The sequence below is a fragment of the Protobothrops mucrosquamatus genome, unplaced genomic scaffold (assembly GCF_001527695.2).
Source record: "Protobothrops mucrosquamatus isolate PMUCROS unplaced genomic scaffold, P.Mucros_1.0 scaffold84, whole genome shotgun sequence".
Lineage (NCBI taxonomy): Eukaryota > Metazoa > Chordata > Lepidosauria > Squamata > Viperidae > Protobothrops > Protobothrops mucrosquamatus.
Genome location: NW_015386461.1, coordinates 507,407 through 530,231, shown reverse-complemented (window position 1 = coordinate 530,231; position 22,825 = coordinate 507,407). Strand labels below are relative to the sequence as shown.

Here is a 22,825-nt window from a genome sequence, read left to right as displayed (position 1 = left end):
CCGGTTACCTCCGAGACCGCCTTCTGCCGCAGATTCCTTCCCACAGACCGGTACGCTCCCACAGAGTGGGTCTCCTCAGGGTGCCGTCGGCCAAGCAGTGCCGGCTGGCGACCCCCAGGGGGAGGGCCTTCTCTGTGGGTGCCCCCACCCTCTGGAACGAACTACCCCCCGAGATTCGGATAATTCCGGATCTCCTTACTTTCCGTCGCGCCCTCAAGACATGGCTCTTTCAGCAAGCGGACCTGACCTAGGGTGGATTTTATACTGGGTTTTTTAGGAATTTGGAAGACGCAACTTTAAATTTGGTTTAATTCGGTTTTAAGGGGGGGATTGTATATATGTTTTGGTTTTAAGTATGTTGTGCGCCGCCCTGAGTCCTGTCGGGAGAAGGGCGGCATATAAATTAAATTAAATAAATAAATAAATAAAATAAAGGAAGACCCAGCTGACTTGGTTAGTATTCAGATTGGATACCGCTCAAGTGGCCTTTATATTAAAATGCAGGAAGACTCATTCCATAATCCCCAGAGAATTATAGTTTTGGTACCGTTCTTCTGATTTTCTCCACAATAACAACCCTTGTGAGGTGAGCTGGGCTGAGAGAGAATGACTAACCCAAAGTCACCCAGCCGGCTTTCATGCCCCAGGCTGGCCCAGAGTTCACTGGTCTCCTGGTTTTAACCTTGGTGCCTCAACCACTATTGTGCAATATTGCATAACTTTCTGTGGTACTCCAATTCCGAATACGTGGGAAACAAGGTATCGGTGAAATCTGCTCATTTTTTTCTTCCAAAAAAGTGGTCAGAGTGGCTCTAGGTCTAGGACAGGGGTAGGCAACCTTTGCTCTTTCATGACTCGTGGACTTCAACTCCCAGAATTCCTGAGTCAGCATAGCTGACTCAGGAATTCTGGGAGTTGAAGTCCATGAGTCAAAAGAGCCGAGGTTGCCTACCCCTGGTCTAGGACATACTAGAACTGCAATATTCTATATACGCTTGCCCAATACCATCCTTTTAATTTAATTTTGTTGTTGTTGTCGTCGTTGCTTTAATTCACGCAACACCCTGGACTAATCCAGCACCCTCGAATCACCGGGCTCTCCTTCGCGCCTTACTCTCTGCTGCTAAATCTCAGCAAGACACTCCTCGGCGCCCAATCAGAGCGCGGCTTTTCCGCGACGGGACCTTCCTTCCCGTTCCCCTCGTTCGCCTCCCTACTCGTTCCACCCAGCGCTTTAAAGGTGCGCCTGCGCCCTCGGCGCCGACCGCCTCTTGAGGGGAAAGGGAGGAGGGGGGGGGAAAGAAGTAGCGGAGAGTCACCGCCTCCGGAGCGAGGGTGACGTTTGTGACGCGCGTGCGCCCGTACGAGGCAAACGGACTGCGGGGAGGGTCAAGGGGCCCGGAGCGACGAGGGGCGCGCGCACCGTCTCTCTATCTCTCTCTCTCTCTGTGTGTGTGTGTGTGTGTCTCTCTCTCCCCCCCTCCTCCCCCTCCGTTCGTCTTCTGCGTGCGGAGTCGACGCCGCCGCCGCCGCCATTATGCTGTGGTTCCCTGGCACCATCCCGGCCGCCATTGCCGCCGCCAAGCAGCGCAGCGCCGTCTTCGTGGTGTTTGTGCAAGGTACGGGGCCCGTCCGCGATTGGTTAGCGCCGCGTCAGCGCTCTTGTTCCCCTGGGAATCCGACGCGGAGCCGCTTGGGTCGTCCGAGGGACGCTGGGCCTCCTCTCTGAGGGAATGGAAAAAGCCCTGCCGGGGTGGGTGGCTGGGTGAGCGGGTGGCAAAGGGACCTGTGCCCTCGGAGAAGAGGAAGGTTGCGTTGAAATACGCCCAAGAGAAGCGAGGAGGGAAGGGCGGGGGGAGGCTTAAGAGTTGCCTCCGGCGCTTCTCCTCACGGCCTCTGCCAACACCTGGTCGCCTCCGGACGGAGTGGCCTGTCAACCGTCCAAGCTGGTTTGTGTCAACCTTGACTCCGTTAACTGCACAGCCGTACCCTCGTTTCCTTGGCAGATTACTCGGCGAGGGTTTGCTGCTGTTCCTTCTTCGGGGACTTTTCGTCAACTTTGCAAGTCTATCCTGCGGCCCGTGAGCCAGAGTGTCTCCTCCGGGTGCTCAAAAAACAAAAACAAACACACTCTTCTTTAATTCGGTTTCGCTTTTCGAGCTAGCAGGCAAGATAAGCATAGGTGGTGCATTATATCCCCAGTAACTGAGATGGCTAGGGCAGGGGTAGGCAACCTCGGCTCTTTTATGACTCGTGGACTTCAACTCCCAGAATTCCTGAGTCAGCATGGTTGACTCAGGAATTCTGGGAGTTGAAGTCCACGAGTCATAAAAAGAGCCGAGGTTGCCTACCCCTGGGCTAGTAGGGGTTGTTGAATGTGACGTAGGCTGATCGAAGCAACAGCCAACAAAATTGCCTTGCGTTTGCAATTTTGCATGTATTTCTCTAACGTACAAAACATGGTACGGGTGGACCTCAACGTACCCTCCTTTCGTTTAGTGATCGTTTGAAGTTACAAGGGCACTGAAAAAAGTGACTTATGGCCGTTTTTCACGCTTAGAAATGTTGTAGCCATCCCCGTGGGTCGTGTGACTAGAATTCGGACTCTTGGCAACTGGTGTGTATTTATGTTGGTTGCAAGGGGGTCACGTGATCGCCTTTTGCAAACCTCCTGACAAGCAAAGTCAATGGGGGAAGCCAGATTCACTTAACAACTGTATTACTAACTTAACAGTTGCAGTCATTCACTTAACACAGTGTTTCTCAACCTGGACAATTTTAAGGCATGTGGACTTCAACTCCCAGAATTCCACAGCCAGCATTGCTGGCTGTGGAATTCTGGGAGTTGAAGTCCACATGCCTTAAAATTGTCAAGGTTGAGAAACACTGACTTAACAAGTGGCAAGAAAGGTTGTAAAATAGGGCAAAATTCACTTACCATTGTCACCCCTAGCAGCAGATGTTTTGGACTCGCTTGTGGTTGTAAGTTGAGGACTACCTCTAAGTAAAAACAACTATCGCTGGCGTGCATTAGTTTCAAATTAGTTTTTCAGCCCAGGAATTTCATCCAAAGAACTAGTTGTGCCTGATTTCTTCTCTGCATGTTTTCTCTTCAAGTTTCCTCCACAAAGAGCCTTCTAGACTTGTCACTTGAGTTTCCTTCTGTTCTCCATTTCTTTCTAATATTCTAGATCTGGTGTCTTTTATCAATCCCCTTATTCCTAGTAACTGTATGTTTACTCATGAATGAAGGCGAATATACTGTACATGTCCCAGGATAATGTTGCAGAATCCAATCTGGGTTGGTGACCGGGCACAGAGGTTTAGTTTTAGTCCTGATAGTGTTTTTTTTACTATTGAGCTGAATGCTGGTGTGAATCTTTTTTCCCTATTTTTCTGACCTTTCTGTGAGAGGGCCTGCAATGTCAGCATAAGCTGCAAACAAAATGCCTTTGATGTTTCACTGACATTGAATAGATTAAAAATTGACAGTGCTTCACGTTATGGTAAATCTGATTATTTGGGGAGAAGAGGTGTCAGACACACCTGGGTTTAAAATTTTACCTTGTCTAATTTGCCACTTTCCAAAGCTGGAATGTGGTGTTCCATACTTTCTCTTTACATTTGCCCTTCAACTCTTGGGCTTCAATGAATTAGAAGAATGGAATTTTCTACTGTTTTCAAAATCGGTCTCAAGTTTAACTAGCCAGTTTATCAAGTATAATAAATCTAGCACTTTTGCTCTAGTGGATTAAACTGAAGTGGCTATCCTGAATGTATCCAAAAACATATTGATCTGGTTGACATTCCCCAAGCTACCGTACATCAAATCTAGCATATCTTTGGCGGGTCCATAGTCTTAATGCTACTTTTGCTTCCTTTCATCTTACACTAAAAAAAAACAAAACACCAGCAACCTTGTTCTATCAGTTGTACAATCACCTGTTAAATATCTGCTTTCCTTTCTAATTTCTTTCTTCTCAAGTTCTCTAATATCTTTTGAAAATTCTTTCACTGTAACTGAAAAGAATATCAGGAATCTTCATGAAGAAGCTTAAAAATGTGTAATAGTCTTTGGCCTCTTATTTGCTTATGATAAGTTAAGATAAGGAGCCAAGAAGAAGGTCTTTGGACTAAACAAGATGTGCTTTATGCTTCAGGCTGAATCGGTCCAGGAAAACAATAATTGTACTACAGTACTTTTGTTGGAGTTTATTCATTTCTCTTCACTGACAAGATGGTAGAATTATTGTGTGCTGAAGCAACAGTTGTAAACGTGTACCTGAAAAATACTATCCTAGTCACTGGATTCTCAGCTATTTAGAAATGAATGTGAATTCAATTTCTAAATATTAAACTGAACATTGATATTGATATCTCTTATGGTATAGTTAATACAGATTAAAGAATTTAAAGGTATTTTCACTAACTGGATTATTTCATTGTTCAGTTTACAGCCTACAGCTAGTTGTTTTAATTCAAAAGTGAAACCATTTATGGTCTAATGAGAAATTCTAAGTATATATAACAATGTATTTTAATATAGTCATTAATCTGACTGTCTATCATATGATTCCTGCATGCGTTCTGCATGTTACATCACATAGGAATATTCTCTAGGGGACTATGATACATTTGAGCTTTTTATTTTTCTGTCTGGTTTTCTCTAGGGTAGTAATTCTGAGTATACAACTTGTATCTCTTCTAGCATTAGGCTTTCCTACACATATTTTCCTGTTGCTATCAGTAAGGTAAATGTTTTAATTTAAGTAATGATGCTAGTTATTCTGTTGACAAGATTAAAACATCCTCTTGGCACTATTTTTATTTTTTAAAATTAAATAGCAACAAAAATTAATTGTGCTATGGACTTTTTTCCCTTTCTATATTTCTATCCTGTACTGTAATCAGTAAATCCTAGCATATAACTCAATGTCAACTGGAAAGTTAATTGCTAAACCATAGAATTAAATGATATATCTTGGTTTTCCAGTTCTGGTTAGCTAAACAGAACATGCTGCAAATTGTTTATGTGATTTAGTTTTATAAACTAGAATTGCTATATAGTTTTTCCCTCGATAAAATCTAATGTCAATATTCTTTCCTGAAAATCTGCCACAGGAACTTATTGCTCTCTGTTTTGAATGAGTGCTGTTATTAGTCATATTACAATATAATTCCAGAATAATATATTCAGATTAAATTAGTAATAATGCCGTCTGCATTTTTGGACCTCAGTTTTCATTCACTTCAATCAGTTCAAGCTATCTCAGATCTGAAGGTTTTGAAGTTTAGAACTTCTTTTAGATGCAGAAAAAAATAACAGATTATATGAGAGGAGATCAAACTATACCTACCATCTCATTTGAAAATAAAATAAGGACTTATAATAAATATTCTCATTGTTCCTCCTTTTTAGTGTAAGAACTGTGACACTCTTTCCAATTGGTTGATTCCTGGTGACTTGATGGATAACAGCTGTCCACAGGTTATGCTGTGCATTATATCAAGTGCACCCCTATACCCCTACATTATACCATTCTAGTACCCCATCTATTTGCCTTTTTTCCTTCTTTCTGCCTTCCCCAGTATTAAAGTATTTATCATAGTTAGATCTGCCCTCACAATGTGGCCAAAGTATAATAGTCTTTATTTCATGATCTTTGTTTCTAGTGAACATTCAAGCCTAGCTTTGATTTCCTCTGGTATTAAGTTGGTCCTCTTGACAATACAAGGCATATGAAGCCGTTTCTTCTAGCATTATAATTCAAGGAATAATTCTCATTCATGTGCAGTGTCTATCTATTGATCGCCTCAGGTTTTTTTGGATGAAATCTCAGGGTCTTTCATGAGTTTACATAGTACCCCCCCCCCCAATATCCTTTGCCTATTATTATTATTATTATTTGGATGTCTTGTATACCCATAATCTTCTAGAGTTTAGAAAACTGAAACAGTCAACTACTTTTAACATTTTACCATTTATCCTAAATCCTCTAGTTTTCCAGTAGGTATGACCTTTATTTTCTTGATGTTCATAGAAAGCCTAGCCTTTTCACTCTCCTTTTACAATTATTATTCTCAGGTCCTTCAATTCCTGCAGCTAAATAAGCTTGTTGACATTCCTTCCAATACTCTTGGAAATCCCCAGAAGTTCTTTCTCCTCCAGTATAAAGAATATTGTCTACCATATATCTCATAGTAAAACAAGTGATAAATATATTATCCAAAATAAAATCACTACTTTGTCCAGATTTCAAACATGGCAGTGGTCAAAGAGGAGTGTGATGTGTAATTCTTTTCAAACAATCACATTGGATTCATTCTTAACCTATCTTATTTGAGCACTGAGATGAGTTTAATGTTTCGGCATTAAAATAAGAGGTTTTGATTCAATAAAGAACCTCTATAGATCAAAGAGATCCTCCTGCTTCAGAGGTTCATCATAAAATTGAGAATATGATTGCTGAGATGGAAATATGGAATCAGCATGCTCATTCTTATTTTCCCTTTTTATCCAGGCCTCTCTTAATTTGGTTATTCTGGAGCTGTTTGTCTGGGTATTGCATCTCCTGCCCATTTGTGATATGTCTAGTCTGGGTTTCTTAAAATTGATATATGAGAACCTCATCTGTAGGTTCCCTGATTTTTTTTTATCAAACCCAACTTTGGAATTATGTAAGCATTCCTGTTTTTAAAGTAATAATTTTTGTTTTTGTATGTGGGGTATGTTGCAATTTGCATTTTACATCTCTAAAACTGAATGTTTTTCATAGGGCAAGATGAACAGTCCACAGAAATGGCTGCCAGCTGGGAGAATGCAAAAGTGTCTGAGGAAGCAACAGATGACTTTGTGGCTATTAAAATTGATACCCAAAGGTTTGGCAATATCTTTTATATTTATTTCTCAATAAATGTTTTATTTTCAGATACTTTCTAATCAGCTATTTTGGAAACAATGTTAATTTACAGGGAGGAAATATTACATTTTGTACAAGTAGATATTAAGAATATAGTTTACATAATTCACTTCATATTTTCCTATTGTTTGGCCATCAGCCAAATTAAGATCTGGCTGATACTTTTTACACTAAAATCCCTAATGCTTATATGAAGGCTGATCATCTTTAGAACTTTTCTCCCAGCCTCACAGTTTAGAGAAGTGTGTCCTTAAGCTTTTTCTTACATTTCCCCCCACTTTTCCAGGACTTTTCTTGTCCTAGAATCTAAATATATTTTTCTCTTTTAAAGGCAATTTAGAATGAAGAAATGTTAAGCTGTATATGTGCTTATAGGTATACGTATACTAATTCACTTTTCATGATAGCTCAACAACCCTTCCCTCTACAGGAATATAAGATATAGTTTCTTGCTCTCTCGCATAAAATGAGTAATGGAGAAAGGAAATATGATAAGAAAGAGAAGGAATTAACTGACATGTGAATCTAACTTTGACAAACATACTTTAGGAACTGGAAGAACCAAACAGAGGAAAATATGAACTGACCCATTCTTACCTCTCATTTCACTGAAATCAAATGAAAGAACTTACTTAGCTGGGTGAAAAATCTTATAGCCCTTTCAGCAAAAAAGCCTTTACTTATGTTTATAATAGATAATAAATAAAAACTTTAGGATTAACCATGTTATGTAACTTGTGTACCATTATATTTCTCAGTTTCAGTATGGTATCCTAAAGAATAAGAAACTAATTTGATGCAATCTCAAAAATAACACACAGTAATATGGATAATAATATGGTATATCTAATTGTTTTGTGCCATTTTTTGTATTTATGGTTATAATAGTAAATAAATGCTTTCTCTTACACAGTGAAGCCTGTTTGCAGTTCTCACAAATCTGTATCCTTTGAATATCATAGAATTATAAAGATTCATAGTACATGATTACAAAACTAAAATCAGTGGTCTAGTATATCTTTTATTTCTTTGCTATATTTTTAAGATCTCCTGCTTCCTCAAACAATTTTTGCACTTGCCATCATATAGCCTTGGAACTGACCTCTCATTTATGTGAAACCATCAGATCACTCCATTAAAATCATGCTTTGAAGCCCATTTGTATCATTTGTATGGTGTACTGTTCCACAAAATGCATACATGTTTTATGGCTTCATATGCTTCTCTGTTCACCATTATATCTACTGTCCTCAAGTTTTTTGTTCTCCTCAAGGTAGAACTTTTAGCACTATGTGGTTTTAACATTATATATATTGATGGTACTATAAGGCAGGATATGCATGCATGTATGCATACATACATCTTTATTGTTTTCAGTCAAGGAACACAATAAAAGCCTTTTAGTCTCACAGATATTTTTCTCTTATATATTTTTTTAGCTTCGTGCTAGGGTTCATAGAACCATAGTTTGCTGAAAACAGGGATTCTGACAGTTACATACCATGTGGGAAACTGATTCTGAAACAGTGTCCCAATGATTACAGAATGTTTTATTGCTCTCAACAGTTCTAGATCTAGTTTTATATGAACTGTTTATTGAAACATTTGAGTACTGTCCATTATAACTCATGGGATTTCACTATCAACACTATGGCCACTAATTTAAAAATCTATAAAAGATTTAAATGTATCAATATAGAATGTTATATTATCTTTAATATTAGTAAAAATGAACTGTAGTGCACAGAGGCAACTGATATTTTGGTACCAGATTCTTAGGACACTTCCTTTTTTCCTACTTCTGAGCACCTCAAATATCAATTCATTTGTGGTTGGAAATGGGCTACTGGACTAGAAGTTACGGTTAGCAATTAATTACAAACCACGCATAAGAATTTTGATGATGCAGTCGTCAAATGTGGAAGACTGCAAGTGTTAAAAACGGTAAGGTTCAAGTACAGCTTCTCCTTTGAACTGTCTATTTAGTTTTAGGAGACAGCAGAAAATGACATTTTGGAGAACCTTTGAAGTTTGGCAGGTCTGCTGTATGCAGAATGTAAATTGCCCATTTCCTTTCAGTAATTCCATTTCTTTTAAACTCATTTTCTTTGCTTTTCTAGTTTATTCTTATGATAATATATTATCCTTTACTGTTATTGCATAGATCCAGTAGTGTGTGTTCCATCTAGTTTCTTTATAGGAGATAATGGAATACCTCTTGAAGTAATTGCTGGCAGTGTTTCTGCAGAAGAACTGATTGCAAGAATTCATAAAGTCAAACAGGTAAAACAGTTTTGGATGGGATTTTTTTTAAGTAAAGTGAAGGATTGTTTTAAAAAAAAATTATGCCAAAAATTATGTAAAAGATGTAAAGTACATTATCAATAACAAGTCTATACTTTACTGGTCCACTCTTTCAGCTGTTGCTATTGAACGCTAAGTTGGCATTTAAATGAGGCCTTATCCATCCATGACTTGATATTAGTCTTGTATGTATTTTTGAAACTTGGTTAGTCTTTCTCTCATAAATGTGCCCACCTTGGTTTCAAGTGTGACTTTAGCTGCAACCTCTGGGCAGGGATAGTGGAGTACTTATTGTCACTGAAGAGATTCTGGTGGGATTCGAAAGTGCTGTTCTGCAGAACAAGGTGTGAGGCCTTATTAAAGTTGAGCATAGAGATCAGTTGGAATTTCTGCCAACTTTAGTCTCTTTGCTGAATAGTGGTTAGTTTAGCAGCAGAATTCCCTAGACTTAGCATATTGGGAAATTTCAGTTTTTCTTTGCTAAGTCATAGGAACCTCAGGAGTTCATGACCAGCGTGGCAACCATGAATTTGACACAGATTATTAAAGCCCTGACTCAGCAGTGGTCGCATTCTGATGGCCTTGCTGTTCTCTGTGGCCCCTTATGTAAGAGATCCTGGCTGGATAAAGCCCTCTAGAAGATGATGTGTTGTTGGATCCAGGCAGTAGTGATTACATTATTTAAGAATGGTATGGTTCTGCCAGTTCTTAAGGAGGCAGTGATCTGCCCCTCTTCAAGAAATCATCCCTGAATTCAGCAGTTCTGGACAGTTTTTGTCCTGCCTCTGCCATCCTTTCCAGGAAAGCTTGATGAAAAAGTATTCACAGTTCCAGAGTGGCCCTGAACAGTTTATCTGGACCCTTTTCAGTTGGTTTCAGATCAATGTATACTATTGAGATGGCATTAATCACCCCTGTAGATGTCCTGTGGCAGAATTGAGATGGCAGAATGATGCATCCACCCTGCCCCTTGAAACAGAAACCTCTCCTACACACCCCTACTTCCAGATTCAGGTGTTCCTGGCCCTTTCATAAGGCTTTAAACATGATTTTTCTTCCAAGGACTGGGTTAGGACATCAGATGAAGCTGTCTGGAAAATTGATATAGGATTTTGACCATGCCGCCGTTTTGCCTCTGTGCTGTTTTACATTGTGCTGTGATGGTTCATTTATGCCTATTATTTATTTTGTTTTGTTTTTAATCCTACATTATTTGTCAAGAATTACATTTTGTGAATTCGTGGCCATACAAACGGTATATATATAAAACTACATAAATATATACACACAAACTCTTCGTTTTCTAGTTGCATTCAATTAAACAAATTCATTATTGTATTCAAGGTTTGAAAGGTAATGAGTTGTGAGAAATTTTGTCAGAGGAATAAAATATTTATTGCAATAAATTGTTACTTTCTGATATACATTGAGTTGGATAGTCAATTTGGTATAGTGGTTCAAGGGCTGGCCTATAAACCAGGAGACTGTATGTTCTAAATTTGAATTAAGAATGAAAGCCATCTGTGTGATTTCAGGCCAGTCACACACTCTCAGCCCAGACCACCTAACACAGTTGTTTTGGGAAAAATAGGAGGAAGGAATATTGGGTACGTTTGTCTCCTTGGGTTTTTATATATATAGTTAGGATTAAAATTTAATAATAATTTCAGCCTTTATACAATAAGAAAACTTCACTGTAAATGATTTTTTTTCTTTAAAAGCCATGTGGAATTAATTTATTCTTTACACAGAATTCTGATCCTCTTAATTTTTTAACATATTGCTCACAATACATGCTAGTTGCAGCAATGTTGTCTATAAATTATTTCACACTTGACTTTTGTTGTCAGAAAATAATCTTTTATTTACTTATCATTTAGTATTACAGAAGGCTCTTGGTCAACAACCACTTGTTCAAAGACTGTTCAAACTTATGATGATGCTGAACGAGTTGTACTTAGGACAGGCTCTTGCAATTTTGGCTGTCGCAGCACCTCCATGGGCCTATGGTTGTGATCCAGTGCATTGCTGTGTGTTACACAACTGTGAATTGCAGCAGAGTCAGTAGGGAAGTCGGCAGAAAATTGGAAGTCATGGTCACACGAGGTGCTCACTTAATGACCTGTGGTTATTCACTTAGGGCAGGGGTAGGCAACCTTGGCTCTTTTATGACTCGTGGACTTCAACTCCCAGAATTCCTGAGCCAGCCATGCTGAGGAGAAATGGAGAGGTTGCCATGCTGAGCCATGCTGGCTCAGGAATTCTGGGAGTTGAAGTTCACGAGTCATAAAAGAGCCAAGGTTGCCTACCCCTGACTTAGGGTAACTAGGGACTGCTGGAACTGTTAGGTGGCATTGTTGTACTCTATGCCCATGTCACAGTGACAGAAATTCTGGTCCCAATTATTGTCATTAAACAGCAGTTACTTCTTGAATGCATAGTGAGGTGATATTGAAATATATTATTTTAAATATTATTTTTTTCTATACACCTTTCTGAAATTAGTTACTTACCAGGGTCAGTTCTCCTAAGATAATCCCCCGTTTTATATATTTGCATTGTCTATGTGGTCAGGTCTTTTTTGGAAAAGTGGACTAATAACCTAGAAAAGAAACTCTGTTGATATAAATGCCACCTGGTCTAGTAAATACAGTAGACCATGGGCAGCAACCTGGTGCCTCCAATTATTTTGGATATCAGTTGCATCAGCTCCAGGTAGCATGTTCATAGCAAGCATTATAGAAGTTGTGGTTGAGACATTTAGCAGAGATCATGTTGCATAGGCTAGAAATAATTTTTGAAATATAGCCTGACATAGGATGTGCATACCAGGCGAAAAAGAATTGTATTTTGCTCTTTGAAATGTAACAAGAGTGCACATTTTTAAATGTAATAAGTGGAGTATAAAATAAGTGCAACACATATGTATGTCAACACTTCCTTCTTCCCTAGATGCACTTAATAAAAGCCGAAGGGCTAGAAAGTTCTGCTTCATGTTCCTCCTCGTTATGTAGCAACCCAGAAGATTCTCAATCACAAACCGCTGAAACTTCTGAAACAGAGCTAGAAAGATTGCGTTTAACTCCAGATGGTAAGTATTAATAGCTCTTTCTTTATAGATAACTTTTCCTCTGAGATGTTGCTATCCAATCCCATTAAGTTTAATATTTAGCCTAGTAATAACTGATCACCCACTGGATCTGCCTCCTTGTGTCAGTAACTTTTAATTGCCTTGTGTGTCCCTCGAACCTTCTGTATGTCTCCCTCACACCTTTCCTAGTTTGCAAATGGTAGTAAAGAACTATGCCTCTTTTTACTACATTTTATAATGCAATAAAACATTTCTTTAAAAAAACCACAATCAAACAAAAGTGTTCTGTTATTTTTATTACCAGAAATGATTGATATATACAATCATATTAACAAATATAATTGCATAACTGTTATAACAAAAGTCTCAATTTTTGTCTTTTTTTTAAATATGGGACTTCTCATTTATGAGAAGGTGAAGTAAATTTGGTCCAGACAAATGAGAAAGATGACAGACGGGTAGAACAGACTACGGATGATCTTGCTGCTAGAGTAGAAAGGTATGGGTTTTAAAAAATACTATTTAATGCAAGTATTTAGTGAAAGTTTGGTATATCTTAGAGCAGTGATGGTGAACCTTTTAGAGATCAAGTGCCCAAAACCCACGCCCCCACTCCGCCTCCCGCCCTGCCTGCTCCGCCCCCACCCGCCCCCTGGTCCACCCGCCCACAGGGCCGTAGCAGATCACCCAGGCAGCCCTGCAGCGCCATGGCAGCCACGCCCTCTGCCCACACCCCACAGCATCATCTGCACGCTATGGGGGGGCGAGGGCGGAGTCTTGTCCCTGCTGCCCGGCTATATCCTTGGCTGTGCTGCTCCGTACAGGCCACGCCTGGGGGCGACTCTCCTTCAGGGGGGCTTCTGGAGAGAAGGGGGCCATGGGGGAGGCGGAGCTGAGGCGATGGCACGCGTGCCCACAGAGAGGGCTCCGAGTGCCGCCTCTGGCACGCGTGCTATAGAGTCTTTGAGGTTTAATTGGGACATTTTGTATTTGTACAAACATATTTTAAAAAAAAATTAATGAAATCAGAAAGAAAATGAAACTTGTATCAACGCTTTTTCCAGAATTGTCATCCTTAAGAAGGAAGCCAAGTTTTGGAAAATAAATTTTATAAGGAAAAACAAGGATGTGTGTATGTACAAAGCTTGGAAAACAAAATAGAAATGCGTATAGCAGTGGTGGCGAACCTATGGCACGCGTGCCAGAGACGGCACTCAGAGCCCTCTCTGTGGGCACGTGTGCCATGCTCCGGAGATGGCAACCGTCCTCTTCAACTAGCTGCCCGCTAACTTGCCGAGGTCCCACGTGGCCGGATGCATCCCAGCACCCATGCGCTTGCTGGCCTTTGTGTGCGGGGGCCGATGGCGTCAGGCAGTAGCCACCCCAGCCCCTGCCTCGCCTTGCCCTGCAACATGGCACCCCCGCCCTGTCTCCATGCCCACCCTGGCCACGCCCACCCATCTGCCATGATCACTGTAGTCACGCCCACCCAGTGGCCACGCCTGCCCGGCACCCGGCAATACATAAGTGGGTTTTGGATTGAAGTTTGGGCACTCGGTCTCTAAAAGGTTCGCCATCACTGAGGTATAGCATATGATAGCACTTGGAATTCCTTCTGTTCATAGGAACAAAATTTGTTGGAAATTTTTGCATTATTTCCTAAACATACATTTTTGTCAGTATGTTGCATCCTAAACACGTGGAATTAAGTTATTGTAGCATAGTTATCACTGGTGAATTGTGAAATTTGGATGTGACTTTGATATGAGATTTCATTAATCGGAAATTAAGTTTCAGTATGAGCTTATTATTTTCCTTCAAAATACAGAGTGACACAAAAACTTGAAGAGAGAAGAGAAGAAAAGAAAAAAGAAGAAGAACAGGTAGAATATAATTTGATTTTTATCATTGCCAGCTTCCCTCTAGGAATGCTCTACTTGGCAGAACACAGATTTATTTTAATGTCTCTGAAATGTGCAGAGAGGTGGAGAAATGAGGCCTGCTACATTGCTTATTTGACCCTTGCCTTTGCTGATGATTAATTCAGCCAGGCTGGGACTGGGCCCTTGATTCTGAAAGATACTTAAATATCTCTTTGAGCACCAAATTGTATTCTAGTATATGAAAGGAGATAGTTATAATTTTATTTTATTTTTTTTAAAAATCTCTCCCTTAACCTGGGTATCATTTCTGGTTTCTAATTTTAGACAAGATTTAGATATTTCATTCCCAGGCAAGGTGGTTCAAAAATTGTGGCTTGCAACCATTTTTTGGACTCGTGTTAATTTGGAATTAGTTTAGAATAGGGCACTAAGGCCATTTGTTTTTCTTAGAGATGGGCCACATAAATAGGGGAAATGAAATTTTGCTAGTTCTTTGGGGCCTTTCAGTGGCTTTCAATATTTTCAACCCACAGACCCTTTGATAAGATTGAGCTTTGGGGGTATTGTTTTGCAGTGGTTCCCTTCTTTCCTGTTAGGACATGCCCCAAAAGTAGTGGAATTACACTCTAATAAGCTGGCTGAATCTACTTGGGGTGCCCACCCCATTATTCTACGAATGGCTGCCCCTGTGTTGTGTTACTCGGCAGGAGAGTATGCCTGCCCCATTTGGGGCTGGTCCACAGATTATACACAGGTGGATAGGGTGCTTAGTGAAACATGCTGCATTATTACTGGATGTCTCTACCCCACCCTACTTGACAAACTGTGTATCTTAATGGGAATAGCTCCGCCTGGCGGTAGGAGGAGTATGGCACAAGATGTGGAATATGGAAAAGGTGTTGCATGATCCAACAGACCCGTGATTTGGCCAAGTACCCCCTAACAAAAAGATTGAAATAAAGAAGGAGCTTTTTAGATTGCACCAAGGAAATTGTTACTTCACTTAAAAAAAAAACAATTAAAAAGATGGAAACTTCAAGCCAACATCTTCATAATTGAATAGAGCCACTTGAGAAGTGGCCTGGAGGTTTGGAGGAGGAATGGATGGTTTGGAGATGTTTAAATAGACTGTGCACTGGTTTAGCTAGAACTAAAGATCACATGGAAAAATTGGGTTTTTCCCAGAAAACAAGGATATTTATTGTTAATGTGGCACTATTTCAGGGATAGGCAACGTTGGCTCTTTTATGACTCATGGACTGCAATTCCTGGCTCAGGAATTCTGGGAGTTGCAGTCCACGAGTCATAAAAGAGCCAACCTTGCCTACCCCTGTACTATTTAAACAACTCTCCATCTTTTACAGCGCCCCCTGGCACAGACATGCACACAGAATGACTTGTTGGTTGGAAATAACCCTGCTATGAACGTGGCCCAGCATTGGGCTAGAACCACATAAAAGATTAAAGTTTTTACTCTTTTTAGATTTAAATTAATTACTACAAAACGTAAGCAGATTCCTGTACTAAAAGATCTGTACCGCCTATTAGTTGCTTACTAGCCACAATTCACAATATTGGTAATAATCTTTAAAGGTCCAAATGGTGACCTGTACTGTTGTAAACTGTCCAATCACTCCGACTAATAATCAGAATGGACCTCACAAGGATTTCCCAGCAAGAAGCAGCAGCATTACTCACCGTACAAAATCAATAAATACTCAGATTAGTAAAACAGGCTGTTTTGAAGACACTTCCACTACCAGAGGCTCACCTGGTCACCTTGTCTTTTGTGTAGCTCTAAGGCTATGGGATGTACTTCTTAGGGAGATGCACTTGTCTCCTAATTTCCCTGTGTCCTGGAGGTTAGTTACATCACTTCCACCATGCTTTTAATTGTGAAATGCATTTTTTTTCATGTTAATATTTGATTTTTAGCTGTTTTAGCTCTGCTATTTGTTTCTATTTTGCATTTTTATTGCCGTCTTGGCTATTAAACAAATAGAATGGTGAGGTCAAGTCCAGTAAATAAAATACAACTTTTGTTTTTTTTTTTATTCAGAAAGAAATAAAAAAAGAAATAGAAAGAAGAAAAACTGGGAAAGACATGTTGGAATATAAAAGGAAACAGGAAGACGAACTTACAAAACGAATATTGGAAGAAAGGAACCGAGAAAAAGCTGAAGAGAAAGCTGCTAGGGAACGCATTAGGCAGCAAATTGCAATGGTAATTATTCAAGCGTGTGGTTTACTTGAACAAGGAAAACTTCAGCCCATGGGTCCTAAATATAGTTCCTTGATAATTGACGTGGATCCTGGATCATGCTTTGAGTACAGTTATATTTAATCGATTTAAGAATAGTATTTAGTTGCTCATTACTGATTTCAGTGGATCTATCCAAATATAGTTTGATCTGGATCTAACTCAAATACAATTCCTTTTACGTCAAAATCACAATGATGTCTGATGTTCGCAGCTGGTCTTAAAAAGTTACGGCAATAGGCTACTTTTTTTTGTCTCATGAAGGATCGTGCTGAAAGAGCAGCTCGTTTTGCAAGGTCAAAAGAAGAGGCAGACGCTGCCAAAGCTGCTGCTCTTCAGGCTAAGCAAGCTGAAATGGAAGCTAGGAAGGAAATGTCTCAAAAGGAAAAAAGGTAATTAGATTTTTCAGGCCCTGTTACAAATCCCTATGTTCTCAACCTGCACAAAACCACCCTTGCATTTTTCAAGAACCTATAAACTGGATGCAAGTGCCAGTTATTCTAACCTCATCCCAGTTCTCATTTCAGTGCTTATCTCCTTTCCTTCTCCTACTTTAGGGCTATAAAGCTTCTTGGCAGAAAATTTGTTTGTTCTGCGTTCACAGATTTCTTTCTCCATTGTTGTAAGAGAAGTAAGAGAAAGAGTGGCAGAACCTGGGGGTGGAGTCCAAAGAGGAATCAGCCTAGAGCAGTGGTTCTCAACCTTTTTAATGCCGCGACCCCAACCAGTCGTAAGTCGAGGACTAAACCGGTCGTAAGTTGAGGACTAAACTGGTCGTAAGTCAAGGACTAAACCGGTTGTAAGTCGAGGACTACCCAACTGGTCGTAAGTCAAGGACTTTCCCTGCCCGGGAGCGCCGCGCATGCGTGGTTCCGCCCCCTGCGCCGGCCGAGGCGTAGCTGGCAAGCGGCAGAGACGGCGCAGGCCAATCACCAGCTGGCCCAGCCCAAGGGAGGTAAGGCACCCGCCAGAAAAGGGGAAAAAAATGGCGGACAAAAAAAATGGCGGACAAAAAAAATGGTGGACAGCCTTGCTTGGCGACCCCCATGAAATGGTCGATCGACCCCAAATGGGGTCCCGACCCACAGGTTGAGAACCACTGGCCTAGAGTTACTACATAGCCACAAGTGAGTCTAGGTCAGGGGTAGGCAACCTTGGCTCTTTTATGACTCGTGGACTTCAACTTCCAGAATTCCTGAGCCAGCTGTGCTGGCTCAGGAATTCTGGGACTTGAAGTCCACGAGTCATAAAAGAGCCAAGGTTGCCTACCCCTGGTCTAGGTTGATTCCTCTTTTGACTGCATCCTGGATTCTACCACTCTTCTACAGTTGTTGATTAAGTAATGAACTCTTTTTTTTTCCTGTAGAACCACCTGCGTTTCTATCATTTAAATGCTAGGAAGGTGTTCTTTGTAAAACGAAGTGTTTAAAAATCCGGACTTTTAATGTAAAATATCTTCCCTAGTGCTATAGCAAGAATCCAATTTCGCCTTCCAGATGGATCTTCTTTCACTAATAGCTTCCCTTCAGATGCCCCCTTGGAGGAAGCTCACCGGTTTGCTGCACAGGTGAACAAGCATCTCTTCTTTTTCCAAAAGTTAATTAAATGGAAGCTCTATTAATAGTTGAACCAAATTATTGCCTTTAAATTTTTTAAGGAAATAAGGAGGGTTTTTAAAAACTGAATTACATACTGCAAAAAGTGAGTAACCCATAAGCATCCCAGTCAGTGTTTATGATATTTACATGATTACAGCCTTGTCTACCTACCCACCCATCGATTGCTCCAATAATGCAATTGAAATTTGGTATCTCTCTCTCTCTCTTTTCTTGTGGGAAAAAGATTGTTCTATAATAAGAAAAGCATTGTTGCTTAACATAAAAACTGGGTAAACATATGAAAGAAAGTAAATGTCTTTCAAAGTACATTCAGGACCTATTAACCTTTTTAATACTCCTACTTAATTTCTGCTTTGAAGGATCATTTATTTAAATCGTTGGACATTAGTAAGGCACATTGACTGCTACCGAACATATCAGTAATACAGAACCAAACTAATACAAGTTGAGCAATCACTGAAAGTGAGCATCCAAATATTCTTACTGTCGATGAAGATTTTTTTTTTCATTTCCTTATGAAAACAGTTTTGGGATGAAAATCTCATTTGTCTTGGAAACGGCATGTCCTTTATATTTCCTCCTGTTTCTAAAGAATAGAAATTAACTTGGCTCGTTCTGTTGTTACAGATTGTTGGCAACACATATGGCAACTTCTCACTGGCAACCATGTTCCCCAGAAGAGAATTTACCAAAGACGATTACGAGAAAAAATTATTGGACCTGGGACTTGCTCCAAGTGCTTCGATAGTATTGTTGCCTGTAAGCGTGTAAAAAAGGACAACAAAAATATGCAGGATTCAAATAAATAACTATAAATTTACTACGAGACAAGTTATACGTTTTTAGTAAACACGTACATAATACAGTAAAAAGTTTCTTTTTTTAAAAAAAAAAAATCTAGTTTCTAAACAGTATTTGCTTCTTCTCCCCATAAATAGGCAGGAAGGCCAGCTACAGCAGTTGTACAGTCTTCCAGTGGAGATTTATGGAAGTTCCTTGGCACAATCTTTTACCCGCTGATGGCCGTTTGGCGATTTATTAGCAATTTCTTGTTTACCAGCCCTCCTTCCTCCCAACCTCCGGCAAGACATCAACAGCAGCACTCAAATCCTTCAGCACCTACTAGCACTGCAGAGGCAAACAGGTACACACGCTTCCGACTAAACCCATCAAGATTTCAAGATTTTTTTTGTCAGTTGAAGAAACTGACGAGAATAGAGTATTGATTCCTCTTTTCTGCACAAACTCCAAATATTTTCTACTCAATAGGGCGGTCCTTGGAAACGGACTTGGAGCCTGAGGATGTAAAATTAGGGAAAGAATCCGATCCATTCAATGAAGTAGAGAAAGTAGCAATGTGTTGCTGCTAGTGATTCTCTTTCCCCCCCCCCCAAAATCCTCTCCCAATTATGAAGAGTTTAAGAACAAACAAGAGTGAAGGCAAACAGGCTTTAAAGTCCCTTCATGTAGAAGTTTCTTTTGACTCTTCATGTTATTCTTAAGTTTAGTTTATTTTTTCCATGAACTGTAAAATCCAATTGTAACTATAACAGGGGACTAAAAAAGCCCCAGTATTTGTTTATTTAATTATTTAATTGATCTGGCTGCCCATCTCACAAACTGTGGTTCTGGGCAATCTGCATAGGACTTTTTAAAAAAAAAAATTCAATCAGGCCAAACCACAGGCATGTTCAGAAAGCCAATTCAAGATGGGAAATACAATGTTTGAGTGAAAAGGCATGTTTTTAAGGCCTTAGGGAAGGCCAAGGGAGCCGCGATGGCTCAGCGGTTAAAGACACTGAACTTGTCAACTGGAATGTTGACAGCCCAGGTTTGAGACTTGAGCACTGTGCAATGGAGTGAGCTCCCGTTACATTCCCCCACTCCTTCCCACCTAGCAGTTCAAAACCTTATAAATGCAAGTAGATAAATAGGTGTCACTTCCGTGGAAAGGTAACAGTGTTCCATATATTCATGTTGGCCACATGATCACGGAAGCATCTTCAGACAATGCTTGACTGCCTCAGTTAACAAACGGAGATGAGCGCTTTCCCCTAGATTCATAGTTGACTGGAAAGAGGAAACTTTACCTTAACCCAATAGGGTTAGGGCCATCTGAATTTCAGGCATATGCTGTTGGACAGAGCATGCACTTCAACAAAATAATCATATCCCGCCAGGTGGCAGTGTTTTACATAGTATTAAAAATCTCATTCCTGTAGCCATTAACTAGGCCAGTGGTGGTGAACCTATGGCACAGGTGCCAGAGGCGGCACTCAGAGCCCTCTCTGTGGGCACACGTGCCATCGCCCCAGTCCTAGGCCTTCAGCTGGGTTTTATAAAACCTTTTCGCTTTAGGCCTCCGCCGCCGTGTGCAAAAAAAAAAAGAGGTTCAATCAATCAGTCAATTTCAACTTCTTGCGGGAAAAAAAAAGATCTTGCAAAGTTGGAATTGATTGATTGAACTTTTTAATCCCACCCAGTCTGCTGTTACCACCGTAGCCACGCCCACCCAATGGGCCACACCCACCCAATGGGCCACACCCACCCGGCACCCGACGATGCATAAGTGGGTTTTGGGTTGCAGTTTGGGCACTCGGTCTCTAAAAGGTTCGCCACCACTGAACTAGGCAAAACGGTGCTTCTTCATAGAGCCATATTTGAACTAAGGTACCTAAATTGGGCTAACTTACAGAATCCATCCAAAATCCTGGACCCATGACTTCCATGGAATTGAAATATGGCAAATTTTGTAAAACATTGTATGACACAATGCAAAATATCATAAAACATTTCCTGTGCTGATGTTTTTACTGTACAGTTCAACTTGGGCTATTTTCAAGGGAGATACAGCTCTGAATGTATCCCAATCTTTCTGGTGTAGGCGGTATGTTAGCTCTGCCATTGTTAAAGGCATTAAAGAATCTGGTAAAGACATATCTCTGATTCAAGAGATTATGGGTTATCTAGTTTTTTATGTAAAGCCCTGAAGTATGCCTATGCTGTCTGATCTCATGGGATGGACTGAAACAGTTGGCATTATAATGTCCTAGTTTGTTGCATCTTCACTAGTGAAGTTAAGCCATTCTCAGGAAATGGTCTCTGGTGATAACAACACCATGTGTAAATAGCTGCTTGTAATCTCCATATTCTAGCTGTTCATTTGTGCCTTGAAAATAAGTCAGCGGTCCACCATATTGGTCCTCAATTTATGATCACAAATTGGAACCGGGATTTCCAGAACTAAGTGAAGTGGTCGTAAAGCAAGACTTACATGGCAGCATCACCTAGCAACTGCAATCCCTGCATCCTGGTTGTTGTCATTAACTGAGAATCACACAACAAAAGTTGGCACAGCAGGACCTGTGGAACACAAGGCAGTGGGAGCAACTGAGGCTTGGCTCTTCTACTTCAGCCCCAGTTCTGCTGCTGGGTGCCACTGGGGCAGGGCAGTCAAAAAAAGCATAGATGGGGGGTAATGGGTGGGGAGGAGTTGCACTACCCCTGCAGTCACAAGTGTAGGTAGGACTCCAAGCACCCAAATGCTGATTACATGACTTTAGGGGCGCTGCAACAGCCATAACTTGGGCCATGGGTTGTAAGTACATATTTTTCAGCATTACAATTTTGAATGGTCGCTGAACAAATGGTCATAAGTCGGGCATTGTCTGTACCAGGGGTAGGCAACCTTGGCTCTTTTATGACTTGTGGACTTCAACTCCCAGAATTGGCTCAGGAATTCTGGGAGTTGAAGTCCACGAGTCATAAAAGAGCCAAGGTTGCCTACCCCTGGTCTATACATTGTGATGTGAATCCATGCTTTATGAACAAGTCTTCTGGCTCTCATAAACACTTCCTTAAGTTTGGAATGAAAAAGACAAAACATTAGATCAAGAGTTAATATTGATATGAATTCTGCCACTATTGGAATTTGTACTCAATCTCTTATTTCTTTCTTCTTCAGACAAGCAGTTAGGAAACGAGTATTGGAAAAACGGAATGAAGAATTTAAGAAAGAAGGCAAGATCTACCGACTGAGAACTCAGGATGATGGAGAGGATGACAATAATACCTGGAATGGAAATTCAACCCAACAAATGTAGTTTGAGTAAACTGTACATAGAAATCACTGATATTTTTTTTTCCTATTTGATTTAGCTTCAGTTAAAACATTCTGCTGCATAAGTGGGCTTGGATGGCTATTCTGCCTGGATCGTACCTTTTTCCTCATCTTAGCACGTGGAATAAATGCTAACCCACTTGTGCAGCTGGATTCTGCAAATGTAACTACTGCCAAAAACAAAGAATATAAAAATCCTCCATGTCCCATCAGCGTTTAGACTTTTATATTTACTACTTATGCAGTCCTCTAAAGACACTTTTTACCTATGTAAATCTTTTGAGCAAGTAGGCATCTCCAAATACCAAACAAGTCACTCAGCCTAGAAGAGTGTAATCCTAATAAATTGGATAAGGGGTTTTTTTTTCCTCTAATGCTTCTGTAACAACAACCCAATATTCATAGTTTTTATCTCACAGCATTCAATAAAGTTTTTTCCCCCTAATCTTTGGTACATCACATGATTGTTCTTTGACGTGTCGTGCTTTTTATAAAGAGAGCCACGGAATGATCCCCGTGACGACTTGTCTTCCTGACTTGGATAAATGGGGATTTGGGAAGGAAACGGATCCTATTTGGAGACCGGGTCTGGTGATTCAACATGGCTGCTGTGGTTACCGCTAATTAT

At 40.4% G+C, this 22,825-nt stretch overlaps 1 protein-coding gene across 1 annotated transcript; it reads left to right on the top strand.

Annotated features, from left to right (window-relative positions):
* The first annotated feature begins 1,525 nt into the window (after positions 1-1,525).
* On the top strand, positions 1,526-22,636 carry UBXN4 (UBX domain protein 4). Its single transcript, XM_029283431.1, has 13 exons — positions 1,526-1,619; positions 6,777-6,879; positions 7,834-7,862; positions 9,085-9,203; positions 12,177-12,315; positions 12,727-12,814; positions 14,144-14,181; positions 16,280-16,422; positions 16,723-16,850; positions 17,923-18,025; positions 18,705-18,836; positions 19,016-19,221; positions 22,042-22,636. Exons 1-13 carry the CDS (start codon positions 1,538-1,540, stop codon positions 22,178-22,180), a joined length of 1,449 nt encoding a protein of 482 aa, XP_029139264.1. The 5' UTR covers positions 1,526-1,537; the 3' UTR covers positions 22,181-22,636.
* Positions 22,637-22,825: the final 189 nt, after the last annotated feature.